General features: G+C 44.1%; 1 protein-coding gene across 1 annotated transcript in view; it reads left to right on the forward strand.

Moving 5' to 3' along the window:
- The window catches only part of POLR2G (RNA polymerase II subunit G), an 81,489-nt gene that overhangs the window by 35,668 nt on the left and 22,852 nt on the right, over positions 1-22,969 (forward strand). Inside the window, exons 4-6 of the mRNA XM_068259721.1 lie at positions 669-719; positions 3,294-3,359; positions 7,310-7,381. Of these exons, the coding sequence (XP_068115822.1) occupies positions 669-719; positions 3,294-3,359; positions 7,310-7,381 (189 nt within the window). The remainder of the gene's footprint in view (positions 1-668; positions 720-3,293; positions 3,360-7,309; positions 7,382-22,969) is intronic.

The raw sequence follows: 22,969 nt of genomic DNA on the forward strand, positions 1-22,969 counted from the left end.
GTTGAAATACTATTTTACGCTTGGACACGGCGTCGTCATACGCATCACATGACACGCCGTCATCATGGCGACTGCGTCGTCAAGTACGTCTATTTTTCCGTGTTGTGTGCATACAAATTTACGTCATCTGTGCAGGGAGCCGAAGTCTGTGTGAGTCGTCTGTGCGGGGAGCCAAAGTCTGTGCAGGGAACCATAATTACAGCTTGTAACAAAAGAGAGATATCGCCACTCTTCAGCTGTACCGCTCAATGGGCTGCGGTAATTTACCGAACTTCAAAGGCAGCTGTGAAAATCTTTATGAATTAGCACACAAAGGTCTAAAATACCAAATGCGGTATTTTCCCTCCCAGATTTTTTTTACCGCAAAGCCTTTTATGAATTAAGGCCTTTAAGGTGGTCATGCACAAATTAAACTATGTCCAATCATCGTTCTAATTGTTTTTTTTGTTTTTAATCAAAACACAGTTTGCCGTAAATTAAACAAAAAAGAAACTCAATGTTGTTGTAAAGCTTAATTATAATGAATGTTGAGGTGTTTTGGCAAGACATGTTTACTGCTTCTTGTTTTTATTCAAAAGGGTCTTTTTGTACAAGCTTATTCCAGAATACCACACTTTTCTTTTTTTTTGTTTTTTTTGTTTTAACGCTGTTTTTCCTGGCCTTTTCAGGTTGGACTGTTTACAGAAATTGGACCTATGTCGTGCTTCATTTCCAGACATGTAAGTTACTTTCTTTAAAACACTACACCACCAATAAAACCGGTGGTCCTAGTTTGGAAACGAGATCAAAATTATTCTAGGTGGTGGAGGAGTGTTTCCTCTTCATACCCCCTTTGAAGCAATCCAAAGCTACACCATTTGATTTCAATTCCAGATCTAGTTATATGGGCCCGTAAAGGTATTAAGAGCCCCAATCATATTACTAATGGTAGTAACCTCAAAGTATTTTACCACTTTGTTTCTGCAACAGTATATCTACACCCATTTACATTTCATCTTCGCCAACACGGGTGCAGGTATATGTATCTCTCGCCGATGTGCGTGCTGCAGTGCATGTTCTTCTCATCGCCTGTTAATAAACAAATCAGCCGATCTAAGTGCCTGTGATCAACGTGGTGCCAGTGGTCATTGACTAAAGTGAAAGTATAACATACACTCATTACTTCCTCCTGTGTACACATCGCCTTTCCCACCCTCCCATAGTTATTAAAATAAAAACTATGTATATGGCATATATATATACATGGAGATGGCAGCCTCGGCAGCTTGCCCTGTCTTTTTTTTTTTTTTTTTTTATGTATTTTTGTTTTTCAACATTGCCTTGTGCAACCCAACCCAGATAACCTTCACCAGTGAACAACTACTGAGCATTCTGAACTTAGCTAAATATAATCTACCCCTGGATATTTCATCTTCTGTTGATCTTCTGGGGATCTTAACCAGTAGAGCTACTGTGCTGAATCAGGCAGTGAAGCATAGAAGAAGAGGCAAGTGCTCCGGGATCCAGACTCTGTTTCGACGCAGAGGACTGCGCTCTCCACTACCTGGAATCATACTCTGTCAGGTCCATATGCAACAAACTAGATGAGCTTCAACTACTGATCAGAACAAAGGACTTTCATCTCTCTGCTGCTCTTTGCTTTACAGAAACTTGGCTATCTGAGCTTATTCCAGACAACACTGCAGATCAATTGATTTACACTCTACAGATCTGACCAGAACCCACTTATTTCTGGCAAAACCAAAGGTGGAGGAATCTGTTTATTAATGATGGGTAGTGCACGGATGTTACAGTTATTAAGAAGACACGCTCTGCTGGGCTGGAAACTCTTCATAAACTGCAGACCCGTGAGATCTCTTCATTTGTTTGGTGTACATCCCTCCTCAATCATGTATGCAGCCTGTGCTCCAAGATCTCGCAGATCAAATCACTGACGTAGAAAGGGAGTACCCCGCTTTTTTTTTTTTTTCATACTAGGGGATTTCAACAGTGCTAACCTTTCCAAAGAACTCCCCAAATACAGGCAACACGTCACAAGCGCAACTAGAGAAGGTAAGACACTTAATTACTGTTAACTATGCCTAAGGACTCGTATCACTCTGTCAGCAGGGCAGCTTTGGGGAACTCGGATCATGCTGTTGTACAGCTTATCCTAAAATACATCCAAAGATTAAGAACTGCCAAACCTGTCGTGACCACAGTTAATAAATGGACTAGTGAAGCTGTAGAAAAACTACAGAGCTGCTTTGATTTGACTGACTGGAATATATTCAAAGAATCCAGTGACCTAAATGAATACACTGACGCTGTGACATCATATATTACCTTTTGCGAAGAGTCCTGTATCCCCACTAAAAAGTGCATCAGGTACAATAATGATAAACCCTGGTTTACACCATATCTATGGAAGCTGCGCCTCGATAAAGAAAGGGCATATCGTACAGGCGATAAAGTCCTCTACAAACTGCAGAGAGCCATTACTGATGCAAAAAAAAATTATTCTAAAAAACTTGAGGAAAAATGTAGTGCGCTTGTGCAAAGCACTCCCAGCCATGCGATGGACGAGCGTTGCTGATACATAGTGATGGAGAACAGGGAGAGCAGTGGGCATAAGGAGAGCCCACTACACATGCCTGCCCGGCATTCTACCATACGAGGTGCCACAATTCTGAGATCACAACTTGTATTCTATATATTGGCATATATAAAGAAATGAATATATGAGGTAGAGGAAGGAAGGTTTTCACTGGTAACATTTTTCCAGGCTGTATCACTCAATCTAGTACATGATAGTCGATGTACCCCCATATAGGGAAACCTATAAGCCCTCGTATAAGACCTACTGTATCCCATGACAAAGATGTAAATTAATGGTTTTAGCCATTATTTGTAGTTCTTATGAAAATATTGATTCAGACCTATGTGTGTCATATTGACTATTATGTACTATTTAGATATATAATACCAGCAACTCTTGTTAATCTTCAACTGCTTTCTTTCTATCCTGTTCGAGGGAGGGCACGATTGTTTTACCACTCATTGTTTATTGTTATATTTTGTATACAAACCAATAAAATGAGTTGTAAATAAAGTTACATTTCTTCACACGTGGTGGTCTTCACTGACTTATTTGCGAGTCCGGAAAACTATGGCAACCAGGAAATGTGATATTGTTCTGACTGCTTTAAACTAAAGATCAGCTAAAATTGAGTTGCTGTACTATAAAGTGTTTTCTTGTACTATCTATTCATCACTATATCTAACTTTTTGTTGTTGTTGTTACTTTGTTTCAGTCCATTCCATCTGAAATGGAGTTTGATCCCAACTCTAATCCACCTTGTTATAAGACTGTAGATGAGGTATGAGAAGTGCATATCTGTTTTTCCTTTATGAAAACGTATGTTGCCATAATAGCATGTGTTCTCAGGTATATGTATATTTAAAGCAGAAAGAGAAATCAATTAAAACCACCTAGGGGCCATCAAATTACCACATTTTATATATGGCTTTACTTTCTTGCAGGGACGGCGGTCATACAGACTCAATTAGTCACTGCAGTTAAGCATCCACCTGCTGATCTCTCATGCAGTCACGCATGCCACAACAGACATTCAGCAGCTGCCTCCCTCTAATGCTAGGTACACACCATACAATTTTCTGTTAGATTCTTCTGTTCGCTTTTTTTCCTTGTTGTAGGTAAATCTAAGAGAAAATCTAACAGAAAATTGTATGGTGTGTAAGGGCTAGAGTCCATGAATGAGCACTCAAGTTTGTATATATACAGTTGGCCGGCAGAGCAGACTCATATCCCTCCGTGTCACCAGTCCAAGTATAAGCAAACTTATTTAGCAAACCAGCAAAACGTTTTTTCAGCAGGACTTATAACTTCAACAGTGGTTAAAGAGGAACTCCAGCCTAAACAAACATACTGTCATTAAGTTACATTAGTTATGTTAATTAAAATAGATAGGTAATAGCTAGCTCTTACTCACACTATTTTTAAAAGAACAGGCAAATGTTTGATTTCATAATGGCAGCCATCTTTTTGGTTGAAAGGAGGTGACAGGGAGCGTGAGACACAGTTCCAACTGTCCGGTGTCCTGATAACCCCTCCTAGTTGCTAGGCAACGTGAATAACAACATAGGAAATCCCATCATGCTTTGCACAGCATCAGGGAAAAAAAGCCCGGGCTTTTTTTCTTTGATGGATGGAGTTTAGATAAAAATGCAGCTAAGAATAATGCTTCGGTAAGAAAAACAAAGTTCTGATGCTTTGAAGTGAAACTGTTAACCTTCCTGGCGGTAACCCCGAACGTAGTTTGCTAGCTGAGTGAGCACACCGATCGCCACCGTCCCGCGCTCGATCGCCGCTATCCGCCGCGTCGCCCCCCCCCGAACCCCGTGCGCTGCCTGGCCAATCAGTGCCAGGCAGCGCTGAGATGTGGATCGGGGCTCCCAATGACGTCACGACGTCGATGTCATCCCGCCCCGTCGCCATGGACGGGGGAAGCCCTCCAGGAAATCCCGTTCTTTGAACAAACTTTCCTGATCGGAGATCGCCGGAGGCGATCGAAGCGGGGGGATGCCGCTGCATAGCGGCTATCATGTAGCGAGCCCTGGGCTCGCTACATCATTTAAAAAAAATCATGATTTAAAAAAAAAAAAATTAAAGACTGCTGCGCTGCCCCCTGGCGGATTTTAATAGACCGCCAGGAGGGTTAAAGAAACACCAAGCCTTTTCAGTTCTGCTGAGTAGATTTTTTTTTTTTTTTTGTCCGGAGGTTCACTTTAAGGTGACTATATACTTGCGATCAGTGGTGTAACAAACACTTCACTTCATAAGTTATTCCAAAGCGGCAAGGCATGTTTAGCACAGTATGATGGTAAGCTTCAGCAGTAAGTATAACTGCGATCAGCAGTTTCACCACAAAGTTCCCCTCTGTTAAGTTCTTCATCGAATGGTACTCCCAGTGTTTTAGCAGCAGTGTCTCCGTCTTGCCATAGGGATACTTTTACCCCCTCAGCACTGGGCTATTCTGGTTAGTGTCCATATTGCTGCTAGACAACTCTGCAGGGCAGCTGTGCTGGTCTCAGCAAATACGTGTGGACGGCCTGCAGGGTCACGTGCTTACATGCGCAGAACTTGGTGGCCCCTCCTACCTATGCTTTTCGCGTCATCTGACGCTTCCTCAGGGCGTAAAAATATTCTTTTAGAGATTTGTACTGTTTTGGCTCTTTGATAACTGTTGACACGGAAGTAATAATTGTGCAATAAACTTTTTCACTATTGGATCACTAATGCCTAATACACAGTATACAATTTTCTGTTGATTTTGTGTAATTAGACTATCTTCTGTAAAGTACTGGTAGAGACTGGTCATTATCTCTGGTGCATTGTCTTCTGATTATCTCCTACTGAGTAGAACAATGCTTAATTGCTAGGCAGATAGATGGTTAGATAATTTCCAAAATGTTGGAAATTCTCTATCTGGCAGGTAAATCTAACAAAATCTTATGCCGGGAATACACGGTACGTTTCCGCAGCTCGATTATGCCGCCGGATCGATTCCCGCTCGTTCTCGCGGGCGATTCTCTTCTGCTCGTTTTCCTTATCTTTTTCCGTTGTCCCGCCCGCGGTATCGAGCACGGAATTAATCCGGCGGGTGATCGGACATGTCGGAAATTTTATCAATCGAGCCATCTAATGGCTCGATCGAGCGGTACCGTGTATTCCCAGTATTACAGAAAATTGTATGGTGTGTACTAGGCATTAAAGAGAGATGTGCATACACCAATTTGTTGTAGTTGTTTTGATATCAGGTAATCACGGTTGCACTAAGCTTGTGATCCTATGAGTAGTACATGATTATGTAAAGTAATGCATTATATAGAAATATATATATAGATAGATAGATAGATAGATAGATAGATAGATAGATAGATAGATAGATATAGATATATATATAGATATATATATATATATATATATATTATTTAGTATTTATATAGCGCCGGCATATTACGCAGCGCTGTACAGTGTATATATATATATATATATATATATATATATATATATATATATATATATATATATATATATATATATATATATATATATATATATATATATCTATATATATATATCTTGTCACTAACTGTCCCTCAAAGGAGCTCACAATCTAATCCCTACCATTGCCATATGTCTATATTATGTAGTGTAAGTACTGTAGTCTAGGGCCAATTTTAGAGGGAGCCAATTAACTTATCCGTATGTTTTTGGAATGTGGGAGGAAACCGGAGTGCCCGGAGGAAACCCACGCAGACACGGAGAGTACATACAAACTCTTTGCAGATAGTGCCCTGGCTGGGATTCGAACCAGGGACCCAGCGCTGCAAGGCGAGAGAGCTTACCACTACGCCACCACGCTGCCCATATATATATATATATATATATATATATATATATATATATATATATATATATATATATATATATATATATATATATATATATATATATATAGATAGAGGGGGGGGGGTCCCCTCCACTCATGGCCAGGGAGAGCCCCCCCCCCACTTCCGCAGACTGAGGAACCTGCCTGGTGACTCCCCCAGTAGGCAGCTTCCCCCACTCCAGTTAGTCAGTGTGGCAGCATTTCCCCATTATGCAGCATCCCCCTAATGAACATAAGGATAAAGTCAATCTTGTAGAGCATATAGACATTTCCCCACATGGTGACTGCAGTTCGCAACACCCCCTTTAGTTATGCAGCATCTCCTCAGCACCCGAGTGATTTCACGCTGAAATCGATCAGGAATCTGCCTGCGGTGTATGGGCAGCCAACAGATCTTTCTCTGCTCAGATTAGATCAGAGAGATCTGTCTTTTAGTCAATCTGCCCATGCATCGCTAGATGTATGGGCACCTTTTCTCTGTACAGCACCACAGAATATGTTGGAGCTTTGTAAATCGGTGAATGCACTAAATAGAAAACTGGGCACAATGTGCAAAAACAAAAAAAAACAGCAAGCGGTCAGTTTTTAATATGTGAATGTGTTGTGAACAAGCCCATTGATTAACCCTGACCATAACGCATATAGAAACACAAGAAAATGCAAATATCAAAACCTATCCGTTGACCCTTTTCAATGCTTGCTCAGATGTGTGAGAGCCCTAAGCACTGTTTTCATGTAGTGAGCTTTAACAAAATTGGAAGGTACCGTATCTAGATAACTTCAAAGGCAAAAAAATAATTATATGCATTGTTATGCAGTATTTATTAAAAAAATACAATCTTGCCTTTTTATAGGATGTAGTTATACAGCAAGATGATGAAATTCGCCTGAAAATTGTGGGAACAAGAGTGGATAAGAATGATATAGTAAGTGATTATGACTTTTCAATTATTTATTTTACTTTTGTTACAAAGCGATTTATTTTATTATTTTTCTTGTAAAATGCTACTATTATTTATATCTGCTGACAGATCACCATTTTTTTGTTGGCTCCATAAAGGGGCATACACACGCACTACTAAATGCAATGACGGGTCCGCCAGACCCTCCCGCTGGGCAGTCTTTAGCCGACAGTATGTGCGTGTGTACGCGCTGTCGGCGGACTGATAAGCCTGTTTCTGAACGATCCGCTTACCGGATCGTTCAGAAACAGCCTTATCAGTCCGCTGACAGCGCGTACACACGCACATACTGTCGGCTAAAGACCGCTCAATGGGAGGGTCCGGCGGATCCGTCGTTGAATTTAGTAGTGCGTGTGTACGCACCTTAAAGCGGAACTGTAAACTTAATTTAGACACATAGTTTCACTTACCTACGGCTTCCTTAAGCCCCCAGCAGCCGCCCTGTCCCGCGCCGGTCCTGCCCGAGCCGCTGTTCTCCCGCTGCCAGCTCCGTTCTGTGCCGTAGACTTGTAAGTCGACGCCAGCGCAGCCCTGCCACGCGTATCCTTTCTTCGCATCCCCGCTATTGCAGAGGGGAACACGATGAAAAGATACGCGTGGCAGGGCTGCGCTGGCATCGACTTACAAGTCTACGGCACAGAACGGAGCTGGCAGCGGGAGAACGGCGGCTCGGGCAGGACCGGCGCGGGACAGGGCGGCTGCTGGGGGCTTAGGGAAGCCCCAGGTAAGTTAAACTATGTGTCTAAAATAACTTTACAGTTCCGCTTTAAGGAGGATGGAGATATATATGAAAATATAATAGATAGATATAGATTTCATATTTTTTGGACTGTAAGACGCACTTTTTCTTCCCAAAACATGGGGGAAAAATCTCAGTGGGTCATATCCTATTGTAGAACAAGTTCTTATGCCTAGTACACACCATACAATTTTCTGTTAGAGTTTCTCTAAGATTTTCTGTAATTAGATTATTTTCTGTAAAGTACTGGTAGAGGCTGGTGATTATCTCTGGTGCATGGTCTTGTGGTTATCTCCTGCTGGGTAGAACAATGCTTAATTGCTAGGCAGATAGATGGTTAGATGGATAATTTCCAACGTGTTGGAAATTATCTATCTGGCATGTAACTCTAACAGAAAATCTTACAGAAAATTGTATGGTGTGTACTAGGCATTAGAATAGGTAATGAAAGCATAGTCTAATCCAGCTAGTTCTTTACATGCTATCCAATTGTCATTTTCATGCTGCTGGCAAGCAATCCCAGATGCAGTGACAACAACGTGCGTTAGCTGGTTTAGACCTGCTCTTTGCAGGTCTGAGCTAATGCTCATGTCTGACAGGAAGCATCGCTTCCCGGAGGCATGAGAACGCGTGTAAAGAACTCGCTGGATTAGACTATGCTTCCATCACCTATTCTAATAGCTCGTTCTACAATAGGATATGGCCCACTTAGATTTCCCCCCACGTTTTGGGGAAGAAAAAGTGTCTTTACTAGGCCTGAATGTATTTATGAAAAAAATTGAATTTAGCGATTTCTGTCTGAAATCGCAATTTCAATTCACTTCACAATTTCTTTCAAATTGAGCTTTCTGTGCTTCTCTCTGTCCCTGTCTTTTTGTGCCCCCTTTGTCTCTCTCTGTGCCCCAAGTTGCAGCAGTGATGGACATACCTTCCAGCACGAGTCTAGCGATGCCCATCTATCCACTTCGCCTCCTGCAGGCGGGATACTTCCTGTATGTCATGTGACATACAGGAACCAGGAAGTATGCCATGCACAAGAGCTTGTCAGAATTCTAGCGGTTTTATTGATGCAGGAAAAGCTGTCGTGTATGTTTTAAGCTTTAATGTTCTATGCAAAATGTAATTGTAAACTGTAAAGTTAGAGTACTTTTTTTAATATATTGCTCTCAGACATCTCAGCATATTCCAGGCTGTGAAGTTTATAAGATTATTTTAACTTGTAAGCTAGAAGATTGTTGACAACATGTACTTGTTACAACGCCAGCAAGAAAAGATAAAATTTCCCATCCAGAGAAAGTCAAAATATGAAAAGTATAAACATTGCAATAAGTTTTAACATTGATAGCTGATAACATATGCTATGTTTTGGGAAAGGCCTCATAAAATATAAAACAATATAAGTGGTTTTCCCAATTAGTTAAAAATTATGAAAAAGTGACATCTGTCGCTGGAATTATTACATTTATTTATTCATAAAGAAAGGCAAATTTATAGAACATGATTTTATATTATTACATTTTAATGTGCAGTTATATCTTATATGATTGTTTTAGGAAGAATATATAATAAGCTTTATATTTAAATAAGTATATTAGAAGCCCTGTATGTTTCAATAAGCTTTAAATTCCTGAAGACTCTCACAGGTCTGGTTACAGTGTCAACCTGACCAATCTTATTTCTGGGGAAGAACAGACACATTCCAAACTAATTAGCAGAAGGACATATTATCAGAAATGCACCATGAATGACATTGTTTACTGCTTGGAATTTCAATGTCTGGGTTAAAAAAAAAGTCAACCAGCAGACAAGATGGCTGGTGACGTCCATTTTTAATTAACTGCATCCAAAATGACCTAATCAGAATTTATAAACAATAATATTATGATTTAGGTATTCAAAACATGATAAAGCATTGACGCACGGAAGCTTTAGCCAATCAGAACCTGGGATTCAGTGAAATTTGAGATTAGGCAGCCATATTGCATCCAATCACTATAAAAGTAGGAGCTGAAAGCTCATAGTTTGCAGAAGCCCAACAATCTCCTGAGAAGACACATGAGGCAGAAGCTACCTTCCCACACGTGGTTCTAGATGCTGAAGAGATGACAGAGAAGGGGTAATATGCTTAATATTCTGGTGATTTACTTTATTCATTTTTCAGCATTAAGTTCTGTTAAGATGTTAGCAAGAAGTTTTTTAGAAGCTATTTTTAAGCCATTTCTTTAAGAAGATTACTACAAGTTTTGCACAGCTACTAGATACACAGCTATTGATACAGATGAGACTACTTTTGATCTTATTCTACATAACACAACTGTTATATTATTTTTTGAATGTACTTAAGATTGATGATCGTTTGGCTATAAAGCCTTGATGAGATGGAATACTGTCAGAAGGAAACACTACTTGGAACTGTTCATATTTTGTATATATGCTGTATGATAAGAAAATACAATTTTTTTATATATAAAATCCTATACTGAGTGCTCTGATTCATTTCAAGGTGTACACAGTTAATCTATAATTACTGTTATAGAGGGTTCAGACCCCGCTATTCCGGATTTATATGATTAGCAATGCTTTAAGGGTTGGTCCTTTACTGAGTTAGCAATCATGAAAAAGGCAAGAACCGCTCAGGTTTTTAACAGGCTGGCAGACGGCAAGAGAGGATGGACAGTGTTGGACTCGTGTGGAAGGTATGTGCAACACTGCCGATGCTGCAGGCCTCACTTGGGGGAAGTTTGAAGCCGCTTGTTCAAACTTCCCCCATGCGGAAATGTCATCACAGAAATCGCTGCTTTGACAATTCCAAAATTGTGATCTTGATGAACACTATTTCGGTTTAAATTCGATTTATCTTTCAGGCCTAGTCATTACAGTCCAAAACAATATGAAATCCATCTATCTCGCATCTGCAAGCTACTTATCATCTTGAATTGGATATGGCCCAGTGCGTCTTTTATAGTCTGAATGTGCCATTACTGATGCAGCTGATCCAGCTGCACGCTCCTCTAGCAGCTATCGCACTGCTTTGGCCCACTCCGTCCTATTGGTGGTTCAGTCACTCACTCCATTACTCCTTGTTACTGAGTCCCGTAGATGTGTCCCTCCCCCCTCTCCCTACTTCACGGTTTACCTGTGTCCTCACTGCGTGACCTAGCGGTGCATATGCGTAGGGGTCGTGCATGAGGTACGGACGAGGAGCGGGACACATCACTGGGATTCACAAGGAGTAATGAAGTGATTGGTCAGCGGAGCAACTGTACATTCAGCTGCCTAAAACTCGCTCTCACAGTCTTGCACACACTACTCTTAGCTGCTTTGATCTAATCAGCCGTCCAGTGTAATTTTTCCTCTCCATCAACGCACCCACAGAAGTTACTCTGATGACTTGTGTCATGAAAAGTAATTTCGTTGTTGCACAATGACGATAAAGTGCTTGAACTGATGATTCACAGACCAAGGCCTCGATTCATCATTGTCTTTGAGATAACATTTTCCAGTTTGTTAAATTACCGAATTCGAAGTTTATCGATTTCTAGTTGTATTCATCAAGGTTTTTCCGCATTCGGTGTGAATTTAATAAAATATCGATAACAATTCGGTAACCATTCGGTAACGTGTCGATATTTCCATTTTACAGCGGTAATTTAACACAAGGCCATAAGATTCCCATGGAATTGTGGGTAAAAGGGCAGTCCTTTGAACACTACATAGCAACATTCTGAATAGGGCTTAACACCTGGACCAGGATTCTGGAAGTGGCTTGGGACAATCCCACAATTTCGCCATCTGCGGCTTAAGAGCCTTTTCTAAAAAAAAATATATATATATATAGTTCAGCTAGCAAATTAGTTAACCCTGGCACTGCCTGTGTTCTCTTACAAGATGATTCAAGAGAAATGCAGATGTCGTGTTATAGCAAATAAATCTATTCTCTTGCAAATTGATATAGTTCTAGACCTTATTCTTGCCCTTCTGCGCCTTTGAATCACTCTCAGCTGATACATAACCACTTCATATGGCTCCACCTTCTCTGTCAGCAATGATCTGACAGGAATAATCACAGAGCAGTGAAAGAGATAACTAATCCTAAATGTAACGCTAAACCACACCCACTTTCATTTTCATGAATTGCACTTTCTTCCGTTTTAACGCATCACTAACGAATGATTACAGAATGCTCGCTAACAGCTGTAGATAAATTTGATGAATTAAGGGTATTTTACCGAACTGTCGTTAACCAATTCGATAAGTCTTGATTAATCGAGGCCTTAGTTTGGTAAAAGGCTTGTCTAAATTTTCTACAACTTGGAGACACATGGCTCCGGGGGCTGGTGAGTGCTGTCACACACAGCTGATGTATTGCACTTGTTTCAGCATCTCTCCTCCCTTGAAGAGTTCAATATGCTACACACAGTTCAGCATGCATGTATTTAACATCCTTCTCTGAGAGGACTGGTTCTGACATGGACATTGTTCTAAGTCATTTGACCCTTTAACCTCTTTAGGACCACAGGCTTTACCCCCCCCCCCCCCCCCGGAAAAAAAACAGGCCATTTTTTGTAAAATGGGCCACTGCAGCTTTAAGGCCAAGCTGCAGGGCCACACAACATTGAACACAAGTGATTCCCCCCCCCCCCCCCCCAAAACCACCACAACTTTTCTCCCTTCCAACAGAGCTCTCTGCTGGTGGGGTCTGATCGTTCCCCTAATGTTTAATTTTTTTTTGTAAATATTTTTCTTTATTTTATAATTAAAATGTCCTTTTTTTATATTTTATGTACACTCCCCCCCCCCCCCCCCCTCCGAGCGGCGACCACTCCGCCTACCAAGCAGGTGTTGCGCGCAGGAGGCTGCACGCAATCTCCTGCAAACTGAAGCCCCAGGACTTTACACCAATCAGTGTTAGGCGGTCCTGGGGTTGCCGCCGTGGCCACGCCCATCGGAGTGATGCGGTTGGCAAGCGGTTAAATACTGCCTTTTTACTACTAGCCAAGTGCAACCTGGATGCTACACTTGCTTTGCTTTTCTCAGTGGACTTATTTTTTTATCACATGTATATGCAAGTCCTTTAGAGCTTACATGTCAAACTCTGGCCCGTGGGCCAAATCTGGCCCTCGGAGTCATCATTTGGCCCCCAGGTGGTTTCCCCACCTTGCATTATGTCTGGCCCACTCTAGACCACCAGAGAAAGCTATATTAGATGGCTAACCTTGGCACTCCAGCTGTGGAGGAACTACAAGTCCTATGAGGCATTGCAATATTTTGATAGCTCTAAGCATAATTCGGAAAGGCAGAGCCATGATGGGATTTGTAGTTTTGTCACAGCTGCTGTGCCAAGGTTAGCCATTATTATGGGAGAGCTGGCAGGCACACGGGTAAGCGCTGCAGGCAGCAGGCAAAAACACCCAGTAAACTATGTGCTCACGACAGATACTAGATCTTTGCAAAAATACAGGAGAGCAGAAAAATCTGGCACTATAGTTTAATAATTGGCATAGTGACACAAACAAACATTCTTGATGAAACATCAATGGGTGCTTGAAATAAAAAAAAAAAAGTGTCCAAAGCTGTACCTGGGTGTTGATGGGAGGCAGCGGGTGTGGGCGCCAGTGAGGTGCACGGCCTAAAGACCGTTTCGCGTAGGCTTATGCCAAGCTTCTTCTGAGGTAAGTGCACAAATGTGTTAGAACGCTGGCGGAATGAAATGAGCGTCTAGCAAATTACGCCCATCCGGTCCGCCATGTGCGCACTGGTCCAGAGGAGTCCCAATGTCCAGGAAGCGCTCGGTGGAATGCACAGTCGTGTTAAGGCTGGCTGCATGCGTACCGAATGACGTCACTGCACAGCAGCCCATGACAGCGCACCCACCGGCGAATAGTGGGGATGGAGGGTAGTTGCTATGGCTACTGGGAAGTCCCACCCGCAGTAAACAAAACTGCGTGGTATGACAACAGACCACGCTACGCTAACATACTTGTAGGATAAACGTACAGTATGTAATGAAGCGCACGTAGGCATGCTGTAAGAGATAATATAATGAATAATATCAAATACTTATGCCCATGTGAAACCTCTAGTCAAAAAAGTGGATACGGAGGGAATCTTACGTATTTGTGCTTATTAGCACCATGACTGCCACTGTAGCCTGGAAAAAGGGCACAACATCAGGGCCAAAGTGTCAAAGGAGGCGGGATAACAAAGTGTACCAAGAGGGAAGTGAAAGGAAGAGGAGAAAGAGTGAGAAGCAGTGAAAAAAAAAGAGAAAAGAGGGGGGAAAAGGAGAAAAAGGAAAAGAGAAAAATGGAACACTGAGATATTAGGAAAAAGAGAGTGGAGTTGGAAAATGTCTAGAGAACAGGCACCACAAAGTTAGGGCACCAATTGGGTCCCAGCATGGCTTACAAAATGCATAAAAATACACACAACTTTATTATAGAAAAATGTCTCTAAAAGTACAAAAAATCTATAAAAATGTTTAAAAATTGTTGTACCCCTCTAAGCATACACTCAAGCAAAAAGGGTCCTAAATGGCCATGGTGGGAACCAAAAAGGCAACAATAGGTAGTTCAGAGATAAATACGGAGACACCAAGAGTATTAAGGATCTAAGAAACAGGCAGGATCGACATAGTCGTTAAGACCCAAAGCTCCCATGGCATTTGTGCGCAAAATCCAATGCTCTTCCTGTCTGAGTAAAAGTTTCCTCCTATCTCCGCCCCTGCCTGGGGCATTACAAACGTCAATACAAGCGAAAGAAAGAAAGATTTGGATTGCTATGGTGGGCTGTAGACATATGCTCGACAATCCATGGACAACCTTTGTTTTTAGGAAGGAGGCGAACGTGTTCCAAAATTCGTTCTTTAGCCATCCTAGTCGTCTTGCCAATGTAGAAACGTTGGCATGGACACCACATGGCATATACAACAAATTTAGTTCTACATGTGGCAAAAAAAGTAATATTGCACTGTACAGGGCCCAACTGAAAGGATTTAACAGTCTTCATTAGGGGACAAGCTTTACAAAAGCCACAACGATGGTTCCCTGTGGAGGCAAAATCACTCAGCCAGGTGCGCTGTGGGTCTTCTCGAAAATCACTATGCACCAGAAGATCACCAATAGTGGGTGCCCATTTGAAGGCTACAAGTGGTTGAGGTGGCAAAATATTTTCCAGTATTGGGTCTTCCAATAGGAGGGACCAGTTCTTACTGAAGGTCCACTTGATTTGGTTGGCCATAGGGGAGAATTCGAATGAGAATGCTCCCGGACCGTTTGAGGGTTTTTTTTACGTTCCCTTTTTTTGACCAACTCAGACCTATCTCTATCGATGGCTTTTCTGATAGCTGCGTTGAGGCTGCTTTCATTGTAACCTCGAGCAAGGAGTCTTAATTTAAGCTCTTCTGCCTGTTTGAAATTTGGTATTGTTTCTGCATAAACACAGAAACTGACTGTGACGAACATTACGGAGGTCGTGCGCGTAAACGCCAGCGATTTTCGCAATAGTCGTGCGCAGTCCCTGTCAGTCTTGGGTAAATGCACAATAGATGTCAATTTCCCTCTCTCTTACTGAGTACAGTAACCTCCCCCCACATCCTGTTCAGGTCAGGACAGAATTCACACTTGGCTAGCTCCCCTGCCGAGAAGCCATTTGGTACATAGCTCATCTTTCCCCAAAAGGAAAACCAGCTCAAACTGGTTGAGATTCAAAATTTCCCTCCAAGCGTATAGCTTCACACAAAGGGAACGTTAACTTATTAATAATTCAAAATAGGTTTGTCACAGCAAGACCAAAATTACATTTCCTGATACCTAGGAAACAGGTCTATAATTCACATGAATTATCCTTCTCTAGCTATCAGGAATCAATTGAGAACCCGCTTTATCCGGCATGCGTAGAGCAAATTCGTTAGACTAGGCGTGTATAGTCTCATTTAATACAGAGTCGCATGCTGCTTATGAATATGGTCTCGGATCTGCGATGCACCCATCTGGGGCGGAATTACACAAATTATTAATAATTGGTACATTCCTTGCTCCAAGTCTGTGGGTGGTAACCTGACTTGCCAGGAGGTAACCCTGCCTCCAACACACCTACTTTCCAGGTAGTGACCGCCCCAAAACTCTGGTCAGTAAAAAGCGTTTGCAAGGAACTCCACCCAGTTCTTCAATTTACATCGACTAGGGAAGTCCAGACATGTGCTCACGGAAGAACCGGGCGCATGTTGTGTACAAAGGACTTTTAAGCTGAATGCCTACGTTTAAACTGGACTATTTTCTTCATGATTCAAATGGACTGCTCAGCTAACTAAGTAAGAACTTTCTGTTTTATTCCTTTTATTTTTAAGCTCTGTGTTTTATATGTTAATAGGTGTATATAACTGTATGTAATGCATTTGTGTTATTAAACGTTTAAAAATCGTTTAGCGGTTATGACCTGTTGCTGAACATACACAATCGTACCTATTCTCCTGAACTCGCTACCCTGTGTTTAATAGAAGTATACATTTATAACCCGTATGCGAGAACCCGGCCCAGACATAACGATCTGGCCCAGATTCTTGCATACTGCTAGGGGTTACTAAAGTGTTCTCGAAGTCCTAGTAAAATTACAGTAGCGGGCTGTGTAACTCGCTTGGTGGCAGATCTTTGAATTGTATATGTGTGTGGAGTGATTCGGTTGGTATCAGAACGCTCCCTTCGCGAGTCAGTTCATCAAATTGCGAATGCGGGTTACCCTTCGTGATGAACAAATGACCGTGTAAGAGGATTTCTGACGCTGATCGATTTACCCCACCCGCAGACCGGCTCGCGGTCTGTGACATTTGTTTGGCAGCTTTTTGGGATTTGTGTATGTTCAGAACATCAACGGCAACGTTATTTGATTAACCTGCCAGAACAGATCAAAAATCTGTGGTTGATAACCGGTGCATTACCATTTATATAGACTAAACGTGTAGCACAGAGTTCCCCCCCAATCTCTTTTCCTATCCTATCTTTTATTTGGCAAAAATGGCTGCAGCAAGATACAAGAAAATGGCAGTGGCAGACCTAGTGAACTTGTGTGAAGAAAAAGGCATTGTGACTTATAGAAAAAAGAAATCGCAATTGATTGAGGACTTGTTGCGACTGAATACCCAGCCGGAGCAGATGCTGGGAGAGCACACTCCTGGTTCAGATGGTGCTGTAACTGGGGCAGAGGAAAGTGAGCGGTTGGAGCAAAGCAACCCACTTCCAGACCCAGAGGAAAACGGGACCGCGTCTGAACCGGTCGCTGTAACTGCTGAGGAGCATGGTGGCCGGCAGGAGCCCGCCCATGCCAACCTGTTCTGTGTTCCTGATGCTGGAATGCAACCTGGATTACAAAGGCTGTTGGAGACAAATCCTGAGCTGTACATGCAGATTGTCAGAGAAAATGCTGACCGTGCAGAACGCCAGCGCCAGGCGGAAATGGAAGCCTCAGAACGCCGGGAGCAGGCGGAACGGGAAGCCTCCGAGCGCCGGTGGTTTGCTGAGAGAGAAGCAGAAAGAGAGGAGAGAGCAGCCGCACGCAGACATGACCTTGAAATGGCCAACCTGCGAGCGCAAGGCCAAAATCCCTCGCAAAGTGCTCCGGAACCCCGGCCCACAGCAGGCCCGTTTGGGACTCCAAAGTTTAAGTTCCCAGAAATGGAGAAGGGAACCGACCCGGACACTTATTTACACTCCTTTGAAAAGACTTGTCGTCAGCATCATCTGCCCCAGGAGCAGTGGGCGAGATATCTGACACCCAACTTGCGGGACAAAGCGCTTGAGGCGTTTGTGGACTTACCCGCTGAGAAAGACAATGACTATGCTGCGATAAAAGCTGCAATTATCGCCAAATATCAGTTGACCCCAGAGGTCTATCGCAAAAAGTTTCGCTCCCTGCAGAAAGGCCACACCGACTCTTACACCGACCTGGAGAGTCGCCTGCTGACTGTGTTCAGGCAGTGGTCACGGGGCCTCAAAAAAGACTCTCACCAAGGTCTGGAGGACCTCATCGTGCAGGAGCAGTTGCTGAACTGCTGCACTCCAGATGTCCGGCAGTTTGTCTTGGAGCGGAAGCCGGACTCCGCCAAAACTGCAGCAGAACTTGCAGACACTTTTGTGGCCACCCGTGTGCCGGACAGCCGCAAACCTCCAGCCCAGAGCTGGAGAGGGGGGAGACCTATGCAACCCAGCTCTCCTCCCCCTGCTAACCGTGGGAATTGGGTCCCACAGCCACAGAGGCCGGATGCTGCACCTGCTACTCATCCGTCTGATGCCACATATGTTCCGAAGTGTTACCACTGTGGACAGCGAGGACACCTCAAGTCTGCCTGCCCCGAGGTGAGGACGCCGTCTCCAGAGCCTAGCGCAGAAGTGGCTAGCGCATCCTCTACTGCACACGCCTACCTCGTCATGGGAGCAGCAAATCCTCGACTTTCCAGAAATCATCAAGTCGTGGAAGTTAACGACCAGATCGCTGTTGGTTTCCGCGACACAGGCGCAGAGCTTACCTTGGTTCGCTCTCATCTTGTAGCCAGGGAGAATTTCCTGCCTAATGAGCGTGTCACACTTTTGGGAGTTGGTGGCACACACGCACGCATCGCCAAAGCTCGTGTTGTTCTCGATTGGGGAAGGGGCCGCCAGTCAAAAGTTGTGGGGGTGACAGATGACATCCCAGTGCCTGTGCTGTTGGGCACCGATCTTGGCACCCTACGATCCTTTTATGAACCTGTGATCAACACCCCGGATTGCCAGTCTGGACCCACTCAGGTACTGTACAAGCTTGGGGTGGGACAGAGGGAGGCAGCCAGGGTAATGGTACCTAGCCCTCCTAGGGAAGGAGGGAAGGAAGCGGTACCTGTTTCTAATGGACAGCTGTCTAGTCACGGTTTGTCTGACTCTAAACCTGTCACTGTTGTTCCAGATACCTGTGTACATGTGAAAAATGAACGTAACTGTGATGTTAATGTTGTACCAGATGTTGCTAATAGCTTTCATGCTGAATCTCACAGTGCTAAAAATGATGTATGTTTAAATGTGACAGTCTCTAATCTAAGAGGTAACAGTCTTGTTTTGCCTGGGTCATATCCGTCCAGGGCAGTGGAAGCAGGCCAGGTGTCAGAGCAGGCAGCTGGGGGCCTAGACCTCCCCTCCTGCTATGACAGCCAGAGTGCTCCACCATTGTCTGCTGTTAACAAACAGCTGGTGGAGACAGGCCGTTCCTTCCCTGTCTCACCCTTGCAGGTCTTCCCCTTGCAGAAGCAACCCAGTGCAAAACTGCCCACAGGTCCACCCTCTATCCTTCCTGGAGAAGGGGCAAGCCTCGCCACCCAGGTAAAGGCTAATTCGTTTTTTAAAATGTACTCTAATGTCCACCTAGGTTGTGCTGACCAAAATGTTGTGCCAAGGTGTAGTCAGTTAGAGCAGGGGTATGCCACGCTGCTTCCAGATTCGCAGGCTGACACCCGAGAGTCAGGAAGTGACCCGGATGTCAGCCAGCGACTCTCTCCCTTACAGGAAGCGCTACGCAAACCCAGCCAGGCCTTTAGCGGTAAGCCTGTTGGTGGGCATCGCACCGTCCGCAAAGCGGACACTGGGACACACCGGACCATGAGGCCTTACGCTTCTGGTGAGTTGTCTAACGGGCAGTCAGATAAGAAGTCGAGAACCCGGTCAGTAGCTAAGCGCCGCGTAGAGCGGGTCATGCAGACCCACTCTGTGCGTCCGGCTGGTAGGAGGGAGATGTGACGAACATTACGGAGGTCGTGCGCGTAAACGCCAGCGATTTTCGCAATAGTCGTGCGCAGTCCCTGTCAGTCTTGGGTAAATGCACAATAGATGTCAATTTCCCTCTCTCTTACTGAGTACAGTAACCTCCCCCCACATCCTGTTCAGGTCAGGACAGAATTCACACTTGGCTAGCTCCCCTGCCGAGAAGCCATTTGGTACATAGCTCATCTTTCCCCAAAAGGAAAACCAGCTCAAACTGGTTGAGATTCAAAATTTCCCTCCAAGCGTATAGCTTCACACAAAGGGAACGTTAACTTATTAATAATTCAAAATAGGTTTGTCACAGCAAGACCAAAATTACATTTCCTGATACCTAGGAAACAGGTCTATAATTCACATGAATTATCCTTCTCTAGCTATCAGGAATCAATTGAGAACCCGCTTTATCCGGCATGCGTAGAGCAAATTCGTTAGACTAGGCGTGTATAGTCTCATTTAATACAGAGTCGCATGCTGCTTATGAATATGGTCTCGGATCTGCGATGCACCCATCTGGGGCGGAATTACACAAATTATTAATAATTGGTACATTCCTTGCTCCAAGTCTGTGGGTGGTAACCTGACTTGCCAGGAGGTAACCCTGCCTCCAACACACCTACTTTCCAGGTAGTGACCGCCCCAAAACTCTGGTCAGTAAAAAGCGTTTGCAAGGAACTCCACCCAGTTCTTCAATTTACATCGACTAGGGAAGTCCAGACATGTGCTCACGGAAGAACCGGGCGCATGTTGTGTACAAAGGACTTTTAAGCTGAATGCCTACGTTTAAACTGGACTATTTTCTTCATGATTCAAATGGACTGCTCAGCTAACTAAGTAAGAACTTTCTGTTTTATTCCTTTTATTTTTAAGCTCTGTGTTTTATATGTTAATAGGTGTATATAACTGTATGTAATGCATTTGTGTTATTAAACGTTTAAAAATCGTTTAGCGGTTATGACCTGTTGCTGAACATACACAATCGTACCTATTCTCCTGAACTCGCTACCCTGTGTTTAATAGAAGTATACATTTATAACCCGTATGCGAGAACCCGGCCCAGACATAACGATCTGGCCCAGATTCTTGCATACTGCTAGGGGTTACTAAAGTGTTCTCGAAGTCCTAGTAAAATTACAGTAGCGGGCTGTGTAACTCGCTTGGTGGCAGATCTTTGAATTGTATATGTGTGTGGAGTGATTCGGTTGGTATCAGAACGCTCCCTTCGCGAGTCAGTTCATCAAATTGCGAATGCGGGTTACCCTTCGTGATGAACAAATGACCGTGTAAGAGGATTTCTGACGCTGATCGATTTACCCCACCCGCAGACCGGCTCGCGGTCTGTGACACTGACCAAAGGGAAGGGATTCTGTAACGTGTTTGGGGTGATAGCTATTACAATGTAGGATGGTATTGGAAGCAGTGGGTTTGCGATAACCCCTTGTTACAACACCATCTTGTGTAACAGCCAATTAGAGATCGAGGAAGCAGATACCCTCCTTCCCAAGCACCCAAAAAAAGGTTGGCGTAAGAACAAGCAACCGGGGTCCCCATTGCGGTGCCCGACACCTGCTGGTACCAAGTATCCCTGAACAAGAAAGCGTTGTGTGTGAGAACGAATTGTAGACACTCGCAAATGAAAGCGTTATAGGAGTCATCTTTGTTCTCCCTGTCCAAAAACATTCTCACAGCACTAATGCCATCAGGGTGTGGAATCCTACTGTAGAGACTTGTAACATCAATGGTTACCACCAGGTCGTCTCTACACCACGAGGACCTAAGACCCCCCAAGACATCAATAGTGTCTCTAAGACAAGGGTCTCAAACTCAATTTACCTGGGGGCCGCAGGAAGCAAAGTCAAGATGAGGCTGGGCCGCATAAGACATTTCACAATCGCGGCGCCTCTGCCCGCCCCTCTCACTCTTCATTCACAGAAAGGGGCGGCAATTGACATCAGAAGGGGCAGAGCTGAAGCTGAAAGCTCTGCCCCTTCCAGGAAATGCCAGCGGATTGCCCCCCGGGCGATTTGGGGGCTCTGCAGCCCTCGTTTAGCGGCGGGGATGCGGCGGATTACTTGGGAGCACTGAAGCGAACTATAAGGAAGCTTTTGCCGGCGAGGGCCACAAAATATTGTATCGAGGGCCGCAAATGGCCCGCGGGCCGCGAGTTTGAGACCCCTGCTCTAAGATGTGACGGAATATGTGTCAGTAATGGACGGAGGATGTGGTCCAGGTACCTGGAGAGTCTTTCCGTGACCGACCCTAGGCCCGACACAATGGGCCGGCCCGGAGGGTCGGTCGGTCGGTCAAGGTTAGCCATCACTGCCCTAGATCACTAGGGAAACCAGAAGAGGACGGGGAAAGCACTAGACACCAGGGAACTGTGTAGGAGAGGGAAGCGGGCCACTAGACATCAGGGAACTGTATAGGGGAAGGAGGGGGACAGCACTAGATACCAGGGAACTGTATAGGGGAGAGAGGACCACTAAACATCAGAGAATTGTATAGATGAGGAAGGGAGGACCGCTACACATCAGGAGACTGCATAGGGGATGGAGGGGGGCTATTGGACACCAGCGAACTTAATAAGGGAGAGAGGTGGACACTAGACATTGAGGTCGGCCCGCGACTTGGTCCCAGCGCTCAATTTTGGCCCACTTTGTATTTGGGTTTGACACACCTGCTTTAGAGGAAGTAGAGCGGATCCCTGCTGTGTGACTGTGAGGCCTCTTGTACACTACATTCGATATATATATAGGGTGTGTGTGTGTGTGTGTGTGTGTGTGTGTGTGTGTGTGTCCGATTTTGGATTCCGATTAAAAGCAGCATGCATTACGTTTTTTTTAATTGGATAAGATAAAAAAATCAGAATCGCATGTAGTGTGCAAGAGGCCTGAAGGTGATTAGTGTTTGGAATGAGGTAATGTGTATTCATGATGTGTGATAGACTCTCATTTGGATGTGCGGCCCCTGATGTGCAGTACGCAAAAATCTCTGCTGCGCATGCGCAAAACACTCCCGGTTACATGGCCGGGTACG

The sequence above is a fragment of the Hyperolius riggenbachi genome, chromosome 11, assembly GCF_040937935.1.
Source record: "Hyperolius riggenbachi isolate aHypRig1 chromosome 11, aHypRig1.pri, whole genome shotgun sequence".
NCBI lineage: Eukaryota > Metazoa > Chordata > Amphibia > Anura > Hyperoliidae > Hyperolius > Hyperolius riggenbachi.